We start from the raw sequence: 21,275 nt of genomic DNA on the forward strand, positions 1-21,275 counted from the left end.
GTCAAATTCCAGCATTTGCCTAATGTCACCTCTCATGTCATGTATTTAGGCCATACATTTTAACTAACTATTCTTTTTTATGGTAAGATAATATTTACTGCCGCGCCAGTTAAACACCTTTAAAATGTAATGTCAATCATCACATGTAGCCTATCTAGTCATTAAAACATTGGTGTTTCAAAGTAACGTAAAAAACATAAAAGAGCCAGTCTTTTGAACGGCTCTTTTCAGTGAACGGCTCCTGTTTGAACGGCTCCCTTCAAAGAGCCAAAAGTCCCATCATTACTGGGTGTTAAATGGTTATGGTTAGGGTTAGAGTATGGTTGAGGTTAGTTTTCATTGGTAAATGGCCCTTGTGTGCACTGTGTGAAGGTTCATTGCTAAGCTAATGCTAACGCAAAAAGTTGACTGCAACTTTATGAACTACTGGAGTACTTTGGGAACAACCATAGGTTGTGACCTTCTCTGTAATAAGTGTAGAATGTAAGCTATAATAAACTAGATTTCAAATTTCCTATCTATAGTTGTTAATATTTCAGTTAAGACAAAAAAATGAATGTATGTTGAAGAAGTTTAATAGCAATTTTTGGGGCAGTTAACTTGACAACATTGACGAGGAAAAAAGAACAGTTAAGATCAAACATCACAATACAAACAGTATTCTCAGTTTTCACAGCAGACCCTCAAGCAGAATAAGAAAAGAACAGGACAACATACTGTTTTTCCAAACATCCAAAAGATTGTTTCTTTTTTTTCACATTTTAAACTTGTATTAACATGATTTTGTAAAATATTTGTTTTTTGTTATAGTTTGAATTAACATACACCTTTCAGCACCAATGTCTGTGGCCCAGTTAATGTAGATCATCATAACCTGCACATCTAGACTTTATTGTAAGAAGACGTGAACTTAAAGTTGGAGTACGACGGTGCGTTTTTGGCATCGGTGGAGGCTGCAGGGAGAAGCAGCAGTCCGGTGGTGGGGTCTCTCTTACACCGGTCCATCGCCTGCTTGTATGTCACCTTTTCTTTGGTGATGGGGTCCACCAGCTCCTTGGTGTGGGCCGACTCATCTTCCAGGTTCTTAGCTGTTTGACTGTCGATCAGGTTGTTATTGAGAGCATCTTGGACAGTGAGACGTCCTGCTTTAGTTGGGTCCACCAACCCACCAGTCAGGTACTGCGCCTCCATGTATCTCTTGGCATTTTCCTGTGGGATATACCCCTTCTGTGCCGCTTTTCCCACTGCCAGACGCTCTTTTGTCACAGGATCCTCGACTCCGGTGAAGGCCTTCTGAGCGTTCAGGATTTTATACATTTGGCCCGAGTCGATGAGTCCGTGTTCGGCGGCCTTGTGTACAGACAGCTTGTCCTTTTTGGTGAGGTCAACGATTCCGCCTGAGGCAGCCTGCGCCTCGAGCAGCTTCAGGGCCGTGTCACTGTCGATGAGTTTTCTGGTCAAGGCGCTTCTGACAGACATTCGACTCTCAGTGGTTGTGTCATAAATACCAGAAATGGGAAAGTGCTCATCGCCTGCTGTAGGACTGAGGCTGCTCAAACTGCTACTGAGATGAGAGTTGATAGTGTTCACAGTGCTGGCAGTGTTTAGACTGGGAAAGGACGACCTCAGGGGGGAGGGCAGGGAGTTCAGAGGAGAGGAGGGGATGCTTTTGGTCGGTGACCTTGGAGATTTTATTGGAGGAACATAAGGCTTTTTGGTTTCCCCTGCGACCAGAAGAGCGAATTCTGAAATGGACATTTTCCCGTCTTTGTAGCGGCTCACATCATTCTGAGTGAGGCGACCCTGCTTCAGAGCATCTTTGACTGAGTACTGCTTCCCACTCTTACGATCTTGCAGGATTGTTGTGTCTCCATCTGGACCAGTGGAGGTAATTTCCTCCCAGTCACACTCCAGCTCTGATAGGTGGATGTACTGATTGCGATCAATCAGCCCCTGTAAGTACGCATCATACGGGGACATGTCTTTGCCGGTGTCTGGATCCAGGATGGTGATTTTAGTGGAAAGATTTGTCTCTCTGGTGTGAGTTTCATTTTGGTCCTCTGTCTTAATGCTGTTCTGTAACTCCAAGATGAGTGCCTCTTTTTGGTGTATTTTGTCCTTTTCATTTAGTATGTCTTTCTCCAGCCGTTGGACTTCACTGGATGCCTTTAGACTCCTCTGCCGTGCAATCTGGTTTCTTTCACTCATTAGCTTCGACTGTTGCTGGAAGGTTATGTTTATGTTCTGCCGTTGAGACTCAAATGATTTGAGCTGTTGGAGGAGATCGTCCCTCTCTCTCTGCAGAGCATCTCTGTTTGTGATGAGAAGGTTCTCCTCCTGAGAAACCACAGACTTGGATGTGTGCAGATGATTGATTTTAATGGTGAGGTTCTGTAAGTTGTCTTCCTGGTTGCGTCTTAGGTTTCTCTCCTGTGTCACAAGTTCTCTTAGATGTTCCCTTTCAGCCTCCTGAGCTGGGTCCATTTCCACACGAACAACTTCTCTGTGAACAACTTTCTCCACTGACTTCTCCTTTTGTAGAATTTCCAACTTCAGCTTCAGGTTGCGGATTTCTCTCTCTAGACGGCTGATGTTGGTGCCCTCAGACTCCAAGTTGACACGAACACCGTCTGTTAGTTTTTCTAGTTCGGGATCCCTCTCCACTTTGAGCACCTCTTCGATGATGATTTTCTCCTCAACGGGTGGTGGAGCATTTTCTAGTTCAAGAATGCGACTTTTGATCTGTCTGAGCTCCGACTCTACTTGAATCTTCTTTGAACGCTCGTCCATCTGAGCCAGGGTGTTTTCTTTTTCCTGAATCAGGCCTCGGAGCTGTCGGACCTCTAACTCAAGCTTCCTGCGGGCCTTCATCTCATCATCCAATGTCCTGTTGAGCTTCTCATGATCAAGAATCTGCTTGGGGTCTTTCTGAAGACGCACTACCTCCTGTGTTACAATCTTCTCCTCTGGCTTCTGCCTTTCGAGGGTTATATACTGGTTCTGCAGGTCAAAGAGACACTCCTCCAAGCTGCGCCGCTGCTGAATCTCTTCTCGGACATTTCTCCTAAGTCTGTCAGCTTCTTTCAAAAGGAGAGGGTCATTCTCGTATTTGACAATTTCTTTATTCACTATTTTCGTCTCCACCTTGGATTTTTCTTCTTTAAGCTCATCTCGCTCTTTCCGTAGGTGGATCAGCAGTTCTAGAGTCGAATCACAGTTCACTTGTAGGCGGGACACTTGGTTTTTCAGCCTTTGCAGCTCCCTGACGACTTCTGGACTTTTCTCTTGTTTGATGACTTCCTGGGTCACCTCCTTGTACTCCACTTTGGGTTTCTGGGCACGTAAAGTGGTCAGATTCACTCGCACTGTCTCGATTTCTTTTTCCAGGTTTGTACGGTTTCGGACAGAGTCCTGCAGCTCTTTTTTCAGACGTAGCAGCTCAACTTCTGTCTCTGGATCGACCCTGTAAAGTTCATTGACAATCTCCTTGACTTCCACTTTGGGCTTGAGTTTTTCAACTTCACCGTAACGCAGCTGAAGTGTGGTCAAGTCCTTCAACAAGATTACGTTCTCATCTTTCTCTTCTTCCAAGGCCATGCGTAGTTTCTTGGACTCCTCAAGTGTTTCTAGATCTTGCTGTACCTGTTTCACTACTTTGGTGACTATCTTGGGTTGGATGGTGGGAATAAGTGTCTCTATGGTGTTAATTTGGCTCCTTGTTCTAAAAATATCATCATTGAGGACCTTGCACATGGATTCTTCATCTGCAATATCATTCTGGAATGTGAGGACGGCTCTCAGCATTTCTGGATCCTTTTCAACCTTCACCACTTCCTTTTGAACAACCCTCTCCCTGATCTTTGGTTTCTTCTGTGTCAGAACTGTGAGCTCAGTCTTTACATGAACAGTCTCTGTATCTCTAGTTTGGAGCTCTTGGCGTATCCTCTGCATCTCATCTCTAATCCTAGCTGCTTCTTTGTCGAGCTGGGGGTCCCTCTCGTACTCAGTCAGTACCTTGGTCACCAGTTTAGGCTCAATTTTGCTCAGCTGTGTTTCCACTCTGATCATCTTCTCCTTGGTAATTTCAAGCTCAGAGTGGATTTTTGACCTCTTCAAAGCTTCATTCTGGATCTTCTTTTTCAGGGACTCCAGCTCCACCTCCAGTTTGGGGTCACGGTAGTATTTGACCACTTCCTTCTCCTCCCTCCTCTCCACTCCTCTTCTATTCTTCAGAGACATGAACCTTTTCCTGTACGTCTCCAGTTCGTTTTCCGTATATAAGCGCCTCTCAATCTCCTCATTTAGCTCTTTCTTCAGACTGCCACTTTCCTCCAGGTCCTTCTTCTGGCTCTGGAGCTGCAGCTGCTGATTGACCACTACCTGGCTAACTCTTTCTTCATTCTGCACAGAAATAAAGATTTGAAATATTATATATTAGAATCATTTTTGTTTGGTCTTTCAGATTGGTTTTGGATTTCAGTTTAGTTGTAGTTTTACAAGTACATAAGTAGTCTTCTTTCTGATTTTAGTTCCATTTTTATTTAGTTTTAATGTTGTTTCTCTCAGTTTTTCAATTCATCTTTTATTTAAATGATTGAAAAAGTCACTTAAGCACAGTAGCATAGTGGTTAGCATTAACTTCTGACAGCTAGAGGGTTCAGTGTTTGGACCAGGGCCTTTCTGTGTTTCTCCATGTCCTCTGGTTTCCACCACCAGGTACATATATAGGTTAATTCTCCTGTCAAAGCCCCTGTCCACGGTGCTGATGACGATCTGGAGTTGGTCCCTGAGCGCCTTCAGTGGTAGCTCACTGCTCCTACTATGCTAAGTGCTAATGCTATTACTAAGTGTTGCGTGTATTAGGGTAAAATGCGGAGACTAAATTTCCCGTCAGTAAAGTAATAACAAGGTGAATTAGTTTTAATTTAATTCAGAGTTGTTTTGCTACCACAACGCAAATCAAGCAACTAATTTGACCTGCAGGTACAGTGCTAAACAAATTTATCAGAACACCGTCCAGGGTAAGGTTTATGCCACTGCTGCCTTAAATTAACAGCACTGGTAATAACTAAAATTTTTTTTTTTTCTGTAACTGTTAATACACCAATATGTAGAAGGTCTTTAACCCTAATGACATCCTTAAAGCTAAAATCTAATTATTATTGTTATCCCTGAATTTTCAAATTTATTGTTTTACCACAAAAAAAGCACATTATTATCTTATCTTGATTAAGATGTCAGATTATAATTATCTACTTGCTTTCCTGAGCAGAAAAATAAGTTTTAGTCTTTCAATATTATGCTTGAGTAAGTTTTGTTGGTATAACAAAGAGTATTCAAGTTCAAATTTCTCATTCCTGATCGAAGTGGTAAAATGTCCAGCACTCACTGAAAATGAAAGTCATATTCAAACCTTTCATGGTGCTAGATGGTCTCTGAGGCAAATAGGGAAAGGCAGTTTGATAAATTTGTTTAACACAGTATGTTTAATTTTGGCTCATGTTGCATGGTGATTTATGTTTTTACTTAGTTTTTTGATACCTGAAGTTTTTCTTTTTAAGGCAAAAATGCTGCCAATTTTAGTCCCAGTTTTTGTTCACTGGGTGACACCTAACAGTCATGATTCTGCTCAGACAGGTACAAATGCATCATGTTGCTAGTGTTACTATGTCAACACTATCGTACCCTGGCCATGATGTTCTTTGCCGTCCTCAGCTGCTGGAGTGTCTGATCATTCTCTGCCGAAACCTCAGAGAAAAGGTTGAGTAGATCTTTTTCCTATCGAAGAAGCACAAGACACCGTGAGTTTAAAAACTGGACACAACAGAATTCAACACGATGAGCTCTTACTTGTTATAAAATGGTTGTCACAGTACCTGTCTCCGTACTGCCTGAGCCATAGTTGAAGATTGACGTTTCTTTAGAACTGGAACATCATCCTCTTCATCATCTTCTTCATCATCATTGCCATCTTTGAGAATGCTGCGGTAAGTGTTTGACTTACTCTCATATTCCTAAAAGAAACATATGTTTTTACAGTGCAACATAAATTAGTTCATCTCAACTGTTAGTAATGCATGACAGAGGTTTAGTGAATAATGCTTTAAATACTCACGTTAAGTACATTCTGCAAATCATGAGACAGACTCTGGACTCTTTTTAAGTCATCTGATTTCCTCTTGATGTCCTCCACTACTTTCTAAACAATAAATTAAGGAACACAAGAGACAAAGCAACATTAGGGCATCATTGACATAGACTCATTTATGTGGTATTTCTACTTTAAATGATCAAAGAATGACCAAAAATTATCATTAGAGTGTTTAGAAAAAAGTATTATGCTAAAAATGTCAATGTGTAATTGCAGAGATATCAACTGCATTTATTCACAGCCATAAGCCAATGTTTCACTGTGAATGTATGTGACCACTAGAGGGAGTAGTGAGTCATGTAGCCTTAAGTAACACCAAAGCAGTAAATGATCAGAATGGAGTTTGATGCTGAAATCACAGCGTTTCTTCAACACTGGTGAGTTTGATTATGACACTTACGAAGCTGTAAAGTTATTATGTGATGTTATTATTTTTGCTAACGTGGTCATTCACACTCAACTGTGACAGTTCTGAAATTGTTTGGATGATTCCAGACAGATCTTTAGTGCAGCTGTTGACAACACAATCCATACAGAAAACAGGTGATTTATGGTTTTACTGTGACAGTTTTCTGTCTAAAAATAGAACTAAGCTACCACAGCTATAATGTAAACTATCAGCTGATGCAGCATGAAGATTATAAGACAGTGTTATTAGAATATGAAAATATGATGAAAATACTAATACAGACATGTGTAAATGATGAGCTTCACACTATTAGTCTGTGGAAACACACAGAGTTGATTCACTGGTGGTGTTGGTGGTTGTGTGTTCTGGTACATGACATCCACTGCTGTTGAGAGTTTGTGATATCAGTACACATAAACCCGAGCCAATAACAAGTGAATCTAAATAAGTATTTCCACTCACCTTCTGGGAGTTCTCCTTGGCTGCGATCTGTGCCACATCATCTGTTGGTTTAATCTTATTGTCGGGCAAATTGATCAAGAAGAAATCAAGTAACTGACCAGCATTCTGGAAATCTTGGTTTTTATTGCTGGCTTCTTGTATAAGAATAGATCTGAACACATAATAAACCATTTGTCAGAACTTAAATGTGTCCATTAAAAACACGTATTTGATGGTAAGTCAGAGTAGTCACAAAAACAGGCCTGTCTGTATTCCACCTCACCTCTCCTGGACCTGATTATTGACGCTAGCGAAGCGGTTCTTCAGTTGTTTCACCTCCTCCCCTTGGCGGCGGATGTCGGGGCAGTATTCGTTGAAGTTCTGCTGGAGGGATCTACAGGCTTGTTCTGTCAGCTCTAACTCTTTGCCTAATTTAGTCAGCTCATCTTTCTTTGAGGCGACATCCTTTCGTAGAGCCTATGAATAACACGCATAAGTTCATTTGAGTCTTTTCATCAAATGGTTCAACCTTTCATTTGAATGCTTCTGGTTGTATTATTATGAGGCCAACATTATAAATACCTGCAGCTGCTTGTTGCATTTCTGGAGGGCATTAGGTTGATCAGGAATTGCACCATCCTTCATCAGCTGCTCCTCAAACCCAGAGATGACACCATCCATATTCTGTATCTTCTTCTCAAGGTACATGGAGGCTGTAGCTCTGAAACAAACAGAGACAATTAACTGTCATGTTTCAAGATTAAATTCCTGTACTTCATGGATAAATAAATGTATTTATCCCACAATGGGCAATTCAGTTTAACAGTTTAACTATGACGTGAAACATAAATACAATAGAAGGAACAAACACATAAACCAGGCATCATGTATCATAATGTCAGTGAGAGCAGCTTAACCCTTTTAAGACTAGCATTATAACGGGACGTCTAGATTTCTTTGTTGTTTTTGCAATAAAAATGTCAGAAAATGTCTTTTTTGATAATTATTTGGCACCGTTTTTCAGGAAGAACTTAACTTTCAATACCTGGCCATTAGTTATTCATTATTATATGTAATAAATGTTTAAAACAGTGTGTTATTGCAAAAAAGTTTAAAACTGACTTGCATTTTTTATCATATTTATTATGAAAAACAAAATGTAAATGTGCATAAAGAAACTTTATGAGATTATTGAAAGAAACTTTCAGCTAATTTACATGTACTCAAACATTTTTGTTTGTCTAGATCATTCTGTGTCCATGTTACAGCTTCTTATGTTTAGTTATTTCTAGTCATTTTTAGCCTGTGTCATAGTCTCTGTTGACTTTCTGTCCAGCTGTAGACAAAGCCTTTCTTTTCACAGAGAAAAACATCCATAATCTGCTTTTTTTTTACAGACAGTGCATCTCCTTCTGCCCTGGCTAGCTCTCTGCCTTTATATTTACACATTAATATGCATACATTTATATAACATTTACAGCAAAAATACAACTAGCAATGAACTATACAAACCGGAAAAACACAGATAAAAACAGTGGAAAAAAGGTGGAAAAAACAGTAAAACTCTACAAAAACACGGCAAAACACACTAGTAAAAAAAAACCCAAAACAGCATTATCACTATTATATACAAGAATTCACTGCAAAAACACCACTAACACCTAATCTGTCAATACTGGTCAAGAGTTACAGTAATTTGAATGATGGCGGATGCAGAAATGTGGCGCCGGAGACACATGCGTCTTAAAAGGGTTAATGTGGCCTTTCAGGCATATACATATCACCACGAAAAAAAACACAGCTATGTAAATAAATGTATTTGTAACCAATCCTTCTGAATAAAAAAATGACTGCAGCCGTGCCATAATTGTCATTCTGAGCTCACTTTTTATGGTACAGATCGAGGAGGGTGTTGAGATCATCCAGCTTGTTGTTGGCAGCGCTGAGTTTGAGGGGCAGTGTGGATCCAGTGGGTCCCAGGGGTTTCTGGGACAGAATGGGCTCTAGCTCTCTCTGGGCAGCGGCCTTCTCAGACTCCAGCTTTGTTACATCGAGAACAGATTTCTGCAGAGAAATCCACACAGTGTTACCGATGACACTGAAATGAATGTTTGAGTGTTATAGATGCTCCATTCAAGTATGATCAAAAGGAGCAGGAAAGAAATTATCAATATGACAGAAAAAGAAAAAAAATATAAAGCTATAAATATACAACATATACAGGGTGGGGAAGCAAAATTTACAATATTTTGAGGCAGGGATTGAAAGACAGTGTATGACCAATTAGTTTATTCAAAGTCATGAGAATTTATTTGCCACAAGAAAATTGACAAAATAGAAAATGTTTTTATTCTGTGTCCTCCTTCTTTCTCAATAACTGCCTTCACACGCTTCCTGAAACTTGTGCAAGTGTTCCTCAAATATTGGGGTGACAACTTCTCCCATTCTTCTTCAATAGTATCTTCCAGACTTTCTCATAATAGTTTTGCTCATAGTCATTCTCTTCTTTCCATTATAAACAGTCTTTATGGACACTCCAACTATTTTTGAAATCTCCTTTGGTGTGACGAGTGCATTCAGCAAATCACACACTCTTTGACGTTTGCTTTCCTGATTACTCATATGGGCAAAAGTTTCTGAAAAGGTATGGATAATAGTGTTAGGTATGATTATGACATCAATATATGTTTGGTTTCAAAACAATTGACGTAGTGCCTGCTGAGAAAAAACAACTAAATGTTCATTGTAAATTTTGCTTCCCCACCCTGTATATATATATATATATATATATATATATATATATATATATATATATATATATATATATATATACATATATATATGAATATATATATATACATGTTCTGAATATACATATTAAAACACTCTATTAAGACACACAAGTAGAACAGCCTTTTGTACAATATGTACAAATGCCTTAATAGTATCTGATGACTTCCACCTCATGGTCTTGCAGCCGCTCCGCCAGGTCTTGAGTCGGGTTGCGGTTATCCAGTGGTGCCCTGAGTCGGCCCAGGATTTTCTTTTTGCACAAATCCAGGTTATCGTTGATAATGTCTAAATCCCGTGCCAGCATTTCAGCTCTGGGATCCTCTGGAGCGCTGGAAACCGCCGCTGAGGAGCATCAAGTACATAAATACAACAGTTAACAGTCCGACCACAGTGAAACCTCTGTCAGGGTCATGCAGTCACATTAAATGTACTTTGTAAGGTAGTATTTGTCCTCTCACCTGCCTTCTGAGGGACAACCACCTCCACAGTTTGGTTCTTCAAGGAGGCGATTAGAGCAGATCTGCGGCTCTTCAGGTTGGTCAGTTCTCTGTCCAGACTGAACACAAAATCTGTTATTGAGCAGCATGAAAACAACAGAAGCAGCTGTAGGGGCTGAGTTTACTTTCTGTACCTCTTCACTTTCTCCAGAGCCTCGTCATCAGGAGGTGGGATCATAAAACACACCCCCGGGAGGGTTTTAGTTCTCCCTTGGCTGTTCTGGAGCTCCCACCTCTGATTATCAGAGTTGGATTTAAGAAGCAGCGTCTCCCCATGTCTCAGTGAATCCTAAACAGACACAATATGAGTCAAATAATGAAGAAAACGTCCTGTAATGGTCAGACTGATCATCTTTTACCTCTTCATCTGCCCAGTCACACAGCGACACAGCGGTGGTGGGTTTACTGGGCTGGATTCGCCGTAGCTTGAGTGGGGCGACGTTGCTGCTAAGGTCTTTGAGGGCGGACAGACGCTGCTCATTTCTTTTCACTGCTGGTTCATCACCCTGACAGTATATGGAATTAAATCTCAATCTTTATCACGAAGATTAAGTATCATTACAATTAAGATGAAGTTTTATTTATTGTCTCTTTAACGTCTTGCTGTTTATATTTACACAGTAGAACCTCACTGTATGAGTGCACCGTTGTACAAGTAATTTGCCTTATGATTCACAGCTCATGAGTATTTTTGTCTTGAAATACGAGTGGAAATGCGCTGTACGAGCTTCATATTAGTCAACTCGCCCCAACAGGCTCGGCCTCTTCTCGCACAGTTCATGTGTTCATCTCATTGAGGCAACATCACAACTGTTTATTTCTTTTGTTTTCTCTTTTATCATGTTTTTATAATTGCTATTTTCTTTCTAACACTTTTTCTGTTTTAAGAAAGGATTTTTGGGTGTTTTTGAGTTATGTTGGGGGGCTGGAATGAATTAGTTATATTTCAATTCATTTCAATAGGGAAAACTGATTTGTTAAACAAGTTCGGTCATGGAACAAATTCAGCTTGTACTGCAAGGTTCCACTGTATTCTATGTTCTATTTTTTTTTTTTTTTTTTTTCAACTATGTTCCTTGATGCACTGTGGTCTGTAGAGTTTTGCTGTTGCTGTACATATGGAAAAACTGACAATGAAGCTGACTTTGACTCTGATTAAAGAACCTGATCTGTGCTGAGGAGCTTATCCATGTGTCCAAAGGATCTAACCATAATGAAGACAACTTTCTAAACACCTTTCCAGAGTACAGTCATTGAGAGCTGCTTAAAACCATGACCTCAGAAAGTCATATTGTACCTCTAGTGCCAACAGGACCTGAGGATTGCTCCTGTCAGCCAGAGAATTTGGGTCCAGGGTGGAGTTGAGTCGACTGAGAGAGTCGGACAGAGTCTCTGCATCGAGCTGAAACTATATCGAACACATTCACTTTTTAATAAAGAATCACACAGCAACTGGAAATAAAAGGACAATAGAGAGCAGGGACGTGTGAGCAGATCTACCCTCTTATAGTCTCTGATGTTGTCCAGATGTTGTTCTTGTGCGAGACACAAGTTGAGAAATCTCTGCCACTCGCCCTGCAGATTATCCTTGTAGGTCTGCAAAAACCAAGCCCATCAAGACATTTAATTCAACTATTATTACTAAATATATTCAGTTCAGTTTGAGTCATTTCCAGTTCTTCTTTACGTTACTTCACCATTATGGTTGAACTGCCGGGGTGTTTCATTTCAATGAGATGCTCTCCTTCTTCCTGAAGCTGGTTGATCTCCTTCTCATGAGCCAGAAGTCCATTATTTTTGAATTTCTGTGTCCAAACAATTACAAGATAAAATGACAAGTAGAAAATATGACAGTGATTTAAGCAGGATTATATAATATAACAATACATATTATGTTCCTGATGCTCTGGTGTAGAAATCCCACCCGTTACAGCAACATTTTGAACAATATTCATGTCATTTCTTACACACTGCACAGATGCAAGCAATGTTTGTTTACTTACTATATTTATGTATAATGTGAGTATTGTTTTGTGGCTTTAGTTTTTGTTCACCTTAGTCCATCTGCTACAATTCAACAGTTCAGTTCATGTTCAGTTTTGATGTTCTGGACTATACTCACAGTTGAGAAGTGTTTTCTATTCGCCATCTTATCTGTTATGCATTAATATTATATATTTTGTTAAGTGCTTGATTGAATAGTTGGCAAATTTTCAAAATGAAGATAAAAATAATCAAATATGACTTAGTGCCTTTAATTTCTTGGGTATATTATTCACAGTATAATAAGAAACAGGCCTTTAACTGTGGTTATTTGATATAAGCTACTCATTGAATTAACATAATATGTGTTATATGGTTATATGTATCATTTAGATGTGAAAAGACCCATCACACAGCCCTAGTTTAAATATTCTAAAACTAGTTCTTATGCACTCTTCTGGTTGAACCACTTTGACCCCAGACTGGTGTAACAGACCCTCCAGAGGATTAACAGTTTATTCTTCTTTCCACAGTCTCTCCAACCAACACGTCTGAATCTGAATTTCTGAATCTGGGATTTTTCTGGACCTCAAAATGCAACTCACCTCATATTCCATGCGGACACCAGGGGGGTCAACCATACGATCGCTCCAGTCTCTTTGGAGGATCCTATCCTGCTGGCCCGACAGGTAGACCATTTCTTTACTGCAGTTCTGCATGTAGTCGTACAGAGAGGCCAAACTGGTGCGTCTCCGCTGGGAGTTTTCCTGCAGAACATACAAGATCCATGTGAAACACACACATTACACATTAAAGTGTACCTGTACTAGTCATGGTGACGATATTAATTGTGCTTTGTGTATTACTTATAAGTAAGAGAGGCGCAAATTCAATAGACAATCCCCATAAATGCACCACACTGGACTTTTTTATTATTATGTGAATTATTCACAGGGGCAGAACCTATGGCGAGCAGCCATTACTGGCAGGAAGTGATGTACCAGTGTTGTTTCCAGGTGATAGAGTGCGAGTAAACAGGCAGCAGTCAGTGAGCAAGATTGAGTGGAAAGCATATGTTTGCGCTTGTTGTTTGTGCAGCCGTAAGCTTTGCACTCCGTCAATGTCCTGGAGACGCGACCCAGCACTGGTGGATTATGTGTCATCTTACACTGGTGTCTGCTGCACGGGGTCACTGACCAGTTCATCACAGCCCAGGTAATCGGACAATACAACGTTATTGCGTCATTACCGGTGCTGGAACAGCCCGTGAAGGAGGCAACATTTTTCTGACCATGACTGGCTGATGGAGCAGAGACTTAGTACTCGCACATACTTGACAACAAGCTATGACGTAAGTTACCTGATGGAACTGTTAGTATTTTAGGTGATCTTCTGAAATAGCTAGCAATGAAAATTCACTACAGGTACCCTTTAACCCTCCGGTATCCGGGTGTGCTTTTTAGGCACACTTTGCACTTCATGTTAAAAAACTTCATATTATTTTTCACAATTTAAATAAGGTTAGAATTCAAAAGTTGTTCATTTGTGCATAATCTTTAAAATTCTGGCCACCAACTAAAATTTGCACATTGTAAACAAAAGAAAAATTACAAGACTAGCAAATGTCTTCCAAGTGTGCTTAAAACGCACTATTTCTTCCATTATAACCACTGTTTTTGATCCGAAAGCCATTAAGGCATAAATCCTGCTTTTACTGATATCTAGGTTTCATTTGAGAGGTGGGGGTCTAAATTAATTTATTAACATTGTTAATGTTGCTGTTAATCACTGACATATGCTAGGCTGCAAAAATCAAATAATATGTAATCCATTTTTTATGTAGTATTTTGGAAAAAAAAACATATTTTGTGTTTTTTGCATCAAAAAATGTAGTGACATCATGATGAAAAGAGATCGTTTAAAGGGTTAAAAAAAATGTAAAATGAATGATTATTTGATATGTATGATTAGGGCTGACCTTGATTCGCAAAAATAAAATCAAATTAGAGCACAAAAATAAATCAATATAAAATATTTAACAGTTTGATTTATAGGTGTGCCTTTTTGGCACACTTGGTGACAGATGCTAGTATTTTTGAACATTTGACCTAGCACCAAAAATAATAATGCAAATTAACCAGTGTTGGAGTTAATCAATGACATATGCCAGGTTGCAAAAATCAAATAATGTGTGATCCACTTTTTATGTAGTATATTGAAAAAAAAAATGTTTTTGTGTTTTTTGCATCCAAAAAAATGGTTTGTTTACATTACAAACATGGCATTTAAAGGGTTAAAAAATATGACAGTTATTGAGTATTTGATATTTTTATTTACGGCTCAAGTTGATGAAATAGAAAAAAGTGTAAAAGAATTAAAAACAAACTGTATGAAATTTTTTTTTGACATTATTCCACAAGTGTGCCAAAATGGCACACTTGGTGCTTAGTAAGGGCCTTGCTGGACGGGATACCGGAGGGTCAACATAGAGTATATTTACTAGTCTGATCGTCAGTAGTAAAAAAACAATGATGTCAACAAGTGAAAAATAAAAGAACTCACACAAAGTTGAGCATATTTCTCTTTCAGTTGGGCGTACTGCTCCTACAAATAAAGATGAAACACCAGAAGTGCATCATTAGACTCCATCATGACTGATCCTGTGTGTGGATCTGCAGCGTCTGTGCATGTGGTTTGTGTTCCGTTACCTTTGAGGCGGTGGTGTTCGGCTGAAGCTGGGCGCTGTAGGCCTCAATCTCCTGGTGCAGAAGGTTATGTGCTGCGATCTGCTTCTCCACATCAGACAGGCCGGGGCCGTATGCCTCTGTCTGTAAACGCTTCTGTAATAGACAGCATCACACACAGGACAGATTTGAACAGTTCTAGTTCAGTTTGCTGTGCATCCATGCCCCCCCCCCCCATCTCTCTCTCTCTTGGTGTCAGTGAATTGAAAAGAGTCTGGTTCGACCAGCTCTACATGTAAAGTGTCATGAGATAACTTTTGTTATGTGGCGTTACATGAATTAGATTTGATTTGACAACTTATAACACATAAACACAAAGAAGACAAGACTGATGGATGTAACACATTATGTAAAAACAACACATGATCCAATAACTCAGCAAAATGTTGTATATTTCAATTTATTATGTAATTATACCTGTATTTTATAATAATAAACAGCCCGAATACAGTAAGGAAAACATTTTCCAACAATCTGTATTAAATTATTGCATATTGCAGTTTTTGCAGCTGCATATTCATTAAGATTAAGGGGTTTTTTTTTGTCTTTTTGGGGAACCCTGTCACAAACTATCTTGTTATATGTAAAAGTAATGAATAAGATTTTTGGGGTCGGCATTTGACCTGAAATTTCTGAGTCTGGTTGTCATTTGCAAGATAAATAAGATCAGATCAGAATCCACTGTAATACTAAGTAGTTGTACAGATGAAGACATCTACTTAGGTTGCACCATTTATTACTTTTTCATCATAAATAAGTACAACAGTCCCATTCTGTATAGTTATAACCATCATAATATGTAATCAGCAATAATAAAATGCATAGACATGTATTATATATTGCATTATGTATTTGACTGCTCCTACAAACAAAAATGTGGCAGGTTATGACCAATAATGAAGGGCATTTTCTCTTTTTTTCCACCATAATGCAGTGTGGAAGCTCTGATATGTTTGTGGCTGATATTGCAGTAACTGACCAGCTTTTCATCCAGTAAAGGAGCCCAGTTAATCCTCTGTGTTGGGTCCAGATTCTGCACCTGGTCGTACAGTTCCCTGTAGGTAGTGCAGTCCTTCGCCCAGCGGTCATGGAGGTTTTTCACACTGACAAAGACACACATGCATGAATGTTGATCAAGAGAATGTGGAAATGATTGCAGGGAGTATTTCTTCGTGGTATGTGGTGTATGTAGGTGTGTCTGTTGGCATTTGTCTCACTCTCGCTCTATCTCGTTGGCTTGTGGGTGCTGCAGCTTCTTGGCCCTGCCCACGTCCATGAAAAGCTCCTTCAGCAGAACTTCAGCTTCAGCCAGGTTCTCAGAGTTCTCATTCTGGTGGACTAGGGTTTGGTTCTTCTTGCGCCGCTCTGTGTCCTGTCAGATGAAAACCTCAGATCTCATTTCTTCTGTCACATAACCACCTGCTTCAGGTCTCTAGGTCTGGTTTATATGGGTGTCTTACCACAGCCAGGAGATTCTCTGAGCGGAGGATGTTCTTCTCTACGTGGTCTGCATTATTCTGCATTCGAGAAATCACCACAGCGAGGTCGTTGGCCTGACTCCTGGGTACAAAATACCAGAGAGGATAATGACACACCCTCCAAATCAGTGACGCCTCTGGACAGACACTTTAGTCTTGATGTAGAAAACAGTAACTACACTTGAGTTTTTACAGGGTAATTATAGACTCCACTGTATCACAGCCACATTAAAATGATTACAGACAAGGACACGCTGCGGTCTTTCATAATAAGTGCATGTCACTTTTGGATTATTAAAATGTTATTTCAGGGACAAATAAATATTCATTCCACGTTTTTGTGTTTTGTGACTGCAGTGGAACATATTTTATCCAATGACATTAAATTTGTTGTAGGACTTGGCGTGAAACAGATAAGACATCCTAACCCAAACGTAACATGAACTAAATATGTATATAGAAGTAAATATGGATATAGTCTGTATAGTTTTCATGACTGTTACTATTATTATTTTAGATTTTTATGCTATCTTCATGCATGCACATCTTTTTCTTGCACTTGTTGCTGCCTTGACCATAAAGTCGAATCTAATCCAATCTAATCCAGTCTAATCTAATCTAATCTAATCTAATCTAATCTAATCTAATCTAATCTAATCTAACCTAAATGCATAACCATAGGCATGATCTTGATCAGACTCTGTCAGTCGTGAACAGGTGAACACTTCCTCCAGACCTGTTTGTGCTCTGAGGCTGTTTGTTCTGTCATTCCTCCTACACTGTGATATGAAAGCCAAGTATTTACCCAGACACACCCTCCTCAGAGCCCAGGGGACAGACTGTGGGGGAGTGTCCCCCTGTTCCCACCCATTAGTGCTCAGGAATGTCATCTGTGTGACACAAATTCCAACTGAGGCAAATGTGCCATGTGATACTTGATCTTTAACTAAATAGACGGTGTGATTAATGTCAAAAGGACAATAACTCCTGTAGTCAGACATTATGGCTCATAGTAGGCGGAGTGCCACAGGTGGAAGTCTTTTTATTGCGTCTTTACTCATAGAGGCTCTTATCTTAATTGCACTTAACTAAGTCCAACATGTGGATGACGTTATTTATTACTGGGAGTAACACTCCGACACAGTCACTAATATCTAGTTTAAGCATTTGTATCTAAATCAGTTGAATGCAAACCAGTCACCATCTGATATAAATGTATCCTCAGTGTTATGTTTATGCACGTTTAAGCTGATGTGTTACAGTTCAGGTTAAAACACACACACATAGCTGCAGGGAGTCCCTGCCCTGCCACTCCCTCAGCTCTCCCTGCCGTCTGTCACTCACCATCCCCACAGCACTCGGCACTGTGACAGAGTGCACATGTTCCACTCTATGTTCAAGTGTCCCCCCTGGGTGACAAGTCTCCTCAGGAGAACTGAGATAAACAACTGCATAGTCACCTTGAACATGTTATCAACCATGTGTAGCTTCATAAATCATGACTGATGGCAACATGGGTGAGCACACTCCTCTAATCAAACTTTACTCTGCGCTGCAATAATAACTGTACAGTCTATCACAAACTATCATTAGCTTTGTCTGTTGATCTAAGAGCTAAATGAGTCAAAGGACTGGTCGATCAACTGACACTGAAACTGGATTTAGTAAGTAAACTCAAGTGATACACCCACTGGGCAAAGACTCAAAGAGAAGTGTTATTAAAGAAAGGAGCGATGATGACAGTGAGTAGTTAAAAGAGGTCAATGATTAAACAGATCAATTACATTCTATTAAAATTGCATCAGTTCACAATAAAGTAATCTGAAGGCACAGTGTGTTCAAGAGTTTGAGTAAAAGTGAAAGAAGTCTGAAAGCACTGACAGTGCACATTCATTCATTTTGCAAAGCTGATCGCAGTGACAGTTTTTGCTCAAGATCATATACATGGTTTACATGTACAGTGTGTTTTAACAGGCTTCTATGTACCACCTGACTGCTGTGGTTTCAGTTCTATTTGTCCAAAAATGTTCTGTGCAAACATGAATGGATGAAGGTAGAAAAACGCCTGCATGCAGGTCAGCCCTTCAGAGGAAAACACCATGAGACAAAACGTAACGAAAGAGACACAACAATGAACAGTAAAGTAACACTGGGAAACCTGACACACACACACACACACACACACACACATAGGAAGCTGTCCCAACTCACTTGCTCAGCTTAACAGGACTGCTTTCCTTTTTCTTCGACATCTTTGGAGACTGTTGAGGCCTGTGTCTATAATCTGAGTCCAAGTGTTTCCTCTGCCTCCTCTGTCTCCTCTCCTCTTTCTTCCTCTTGATTATTTGTCTCTGGTGGCGTCTCCGCTCAGTTAAGGTGAGTCCACCTGTCTCAGCTCCTCCCAGGCCGGCAGGTGTGTCGTCAGTAAACGCAGCGGAGGAGCAGACCGGGCGGACCTGTTCCACACTCACAGTCCTCACTCTCACTCTATAGTCATAGAGGTTTTCATTCCACTAATTTTATAAATGAATGTTTTTTTTTTCTCAAATGCCTCTTGTCACCTACATCAGGGGTGTCAAAGCCATTTTAATTCAGGGGCCACATACAGTCCAATTTGATCTCAAATGGGTCAGACAACTAAAATAAAAGCATAATAATCTATAAATAATGGCAACTCCAAATTTGTCTCCTTGTTTTAGTGTGAAAGAAGTCAAATTACATGATGAAAATGTTTACATTTACAAACTATCCATTCACCAAAAATGTGAATAACCTGAAAAACCATGAACAACTTGAAATTTCTAAAGAAAAATAAGTGTTGCTCTAACAATACCGTGCCTTAGTTTATCATTTACACATGTGCATTACAACTTACAAAGCACAGCTGATCTGCAAAGGCACAAAACGTTTAGTAACAGTTATCTGGAACTGAAAAATATAGTATTTAACTTTATGATCAAAACAACTTCTCTCCTCTGCGTAATTTTTGCATTTCACTAACTCATCACGCGGGCCAGTTGGACCCTTTGGTGGGCCGGTTTTGGCCATGGGCCATTTGTTTGACATCCCTGGCCTACATGATAGATTATCAGGTTACAAAGCCTGAAAGGGTTAATAGATCGACTCACTTTAAGAGGTGGACATGCCCTCTTTTCAGATTTCATTTGTTTTCTTATAGGAGTGGTTTTTGAACCTGAAATAGTTAATTGTGTGTTATCAGCTCACACTCACACCAACAGTATAAAGCACCGACTGTTTCACATCTGTGATTGTGGTGGAATGCAGACGGACGAGTCCAACAGCGGTTGGACATCAGGATCATCATTAGTGTTTGCTTTTTGTGTTCTGCACAAAAATGATCATGGTCTAATTTGTTTTTTTAATGAGTTTTTAACACTTGTTTTCTGAGCTTCTTAGTGATAAAAGAAATATGTTTATTAGTGTGGGATATGTAAGATGATTAACTGAGGGGGTTATAACAGATAAGCATTTACAGACTTTAGTGCACACATAATGGTGATGGAATGTAAATGTAAGTGTCAGTTTGGGCATACTTATGTGTTACTTAAGTACTATCATTTCATAGTTCTTCACACTAAATTTCAGAGGTAAATATTGTAGTTTTTATTCCACTTACTTACTTCACTTGTTACTCACTTACAATTGGTTATTGCGCTTTACATTAAAACACATTAAATTCTGACATAATGCAGTACCATATCTATATACTGTATAATCTACACAGTATTATACAAACCCCAATCCCTAAAAAGTTGGGATGCTGTGTAATAACAGAATAAAAATGACTTGCAAATCTCATAAATTTGTATTTTACTCACAATAGAACATAGAAAACATCAAATCTTTAAGCTGAGAAAATTTATCATTTTAAGAAAAAAAAGGTGATTTTGAAAGATGCAGTAATGCGTCTCTCAAAAAGCTGGGAAGGGGTCATGTTTACCAGGAACTGGAGTTTTGGATGAGAAATGATGTTGTATTATTTTTGGCTATAGTGTTACAAGCTGCCCCTTCCATAGGCACTAATGCACCCCCATACCATCATTGTTAGAGATGCAGGTTTTGAACTGAGTCCTTCTAACAAGCCGCTGTCCTTCTCCTCTTATTCCAGTGAATGTGGCATCATGGTCTCCACAAAGAACTTAAAATTTCAATTTGTCTTATCACAGAACAGTTTCAGTCCATTTTAAATGAGCTCTGGTCCAGAAAAGACGGCTGTGATTGTGGCTTATGTTCTCATGTGGGTTCTTCTTTGAATCATAGAGCTTTAACCTCCTAACACCCAGCTATGGGTTTTCTGTCCACATTTGTGGACAAGAGTTTCACAACTTTATACAAAAACAAGAAAAGAAAACTGTCCACCACAAAGGATATTCCATAAAAAATGTAAAAACTGCATCTGAAAAAACTGTCGCATCATGATGTTTCCAATATAGGCACTTATTTCATAAAAAACATAAAAAGCTTGTACTTTGCTGACATTTCCTGGGTCTCAGGAGGTTAAACTGCATTTGTGTTCACAGACAATAATTTACACAAGTGTTCCCTTATGCACACACAGATTTTTTTCAGTTTCTCAGAATCTTTTTATTATATTATGTACTGATGATGATATATTTAAAGTCTTTGCAATTTTATGCTGAGGAAGAATATTCTGAAATTATTCTGCTGTTCATATATGAAGTTTTTTGCAGATTCATGAACCTCTTTACCTCTATAGAACCTTCATGAGATGCTTTATATGAAATCATGACTGGTGGA

General features: G+C 39.3%; 1 protein-coding gene across 1 annotated transcript; it reads right to left on the minus strand.

Moving 5' to 3' along the window:
• Positions 1-559: 559 nt before the first annotated feature.
• Positions 560-18,858, minus strand: LOC115423565 (envoplakin-like). The gene is made up of 22 exons (XM_030140420.1): positions 18,708-18,858; positions 16,479-16,578; positions 16,236-16,390; positions 15,998-16,121; positions 14,983-15,114; positions 14,837-14,878; positions 12,880-13,041; positions 11,989-12,096; positions 11,792-11,887; positions 11,589-11,699; positions 10,651-10,797; positions 10,426-10,580; positions 10,253-10,350; positions 9,964-10,136; positions 8,887-9,065; positions 7,584-7,722; positions 7,285-7,478; positions 7,023-7,173; positions 6,116-6,199; positions 5,877-6,014; positions 5,686-5,778; positions 560-4,401 (listed from the first exon to the last, which is right to left on the minus strand). Exons 1-22 carry the CDS (start codon positions 18,746-18,748, stop codon positions 883-885), a joined length of 6,141 nt encoding a protein of 2,046 aa, XP_029996280.1. The 5' UTR covers positions 18,749-18,858; the 3' UTR covers positions 560-882.
• Between the last annotated feature and the right edge of the window lie 2,417 nt (positions 18,859-21,275).

Source organism: Sphaeramia orbicularis, chromosome 8 (genome assembly GCF_902148855.1).
Source record: "Sphaeramia orbicularis chromosome 8, fSphaOr1.1, whole genome shotgun sequence".
In the NCBI taxonomy this organism is placed as follows: Eukaryota; Metazoa; Chordata; class Actinopteri; order Kurtiformes; family Apogonidae; genus Sphaeramia; species Sphaeramia orbicularis.

Coding starts and splice junctions, on each gene's coding strand:
- LOC115423565 (XM_030140420.1), bottom strand. CDS start 18,748: ATGTCGAAGAAAAAGGAAAGCAGTCCTGTTAAGCTGAGCAA. Junction 5,779..5,876: donor CTCAGGCAGTACGGAGACAG/GTACTGTGACAA, acceptor CTTCTTCGATAG/GAAAAAGATCTACTCAACCT. Junction 4,402..5,685: donor CAAAGAACATCATGGCCAGG/GTACGATAGTGT, acceptor ATTTCTGTGCAG/AATGAAGAAAGAGTTAGCCA.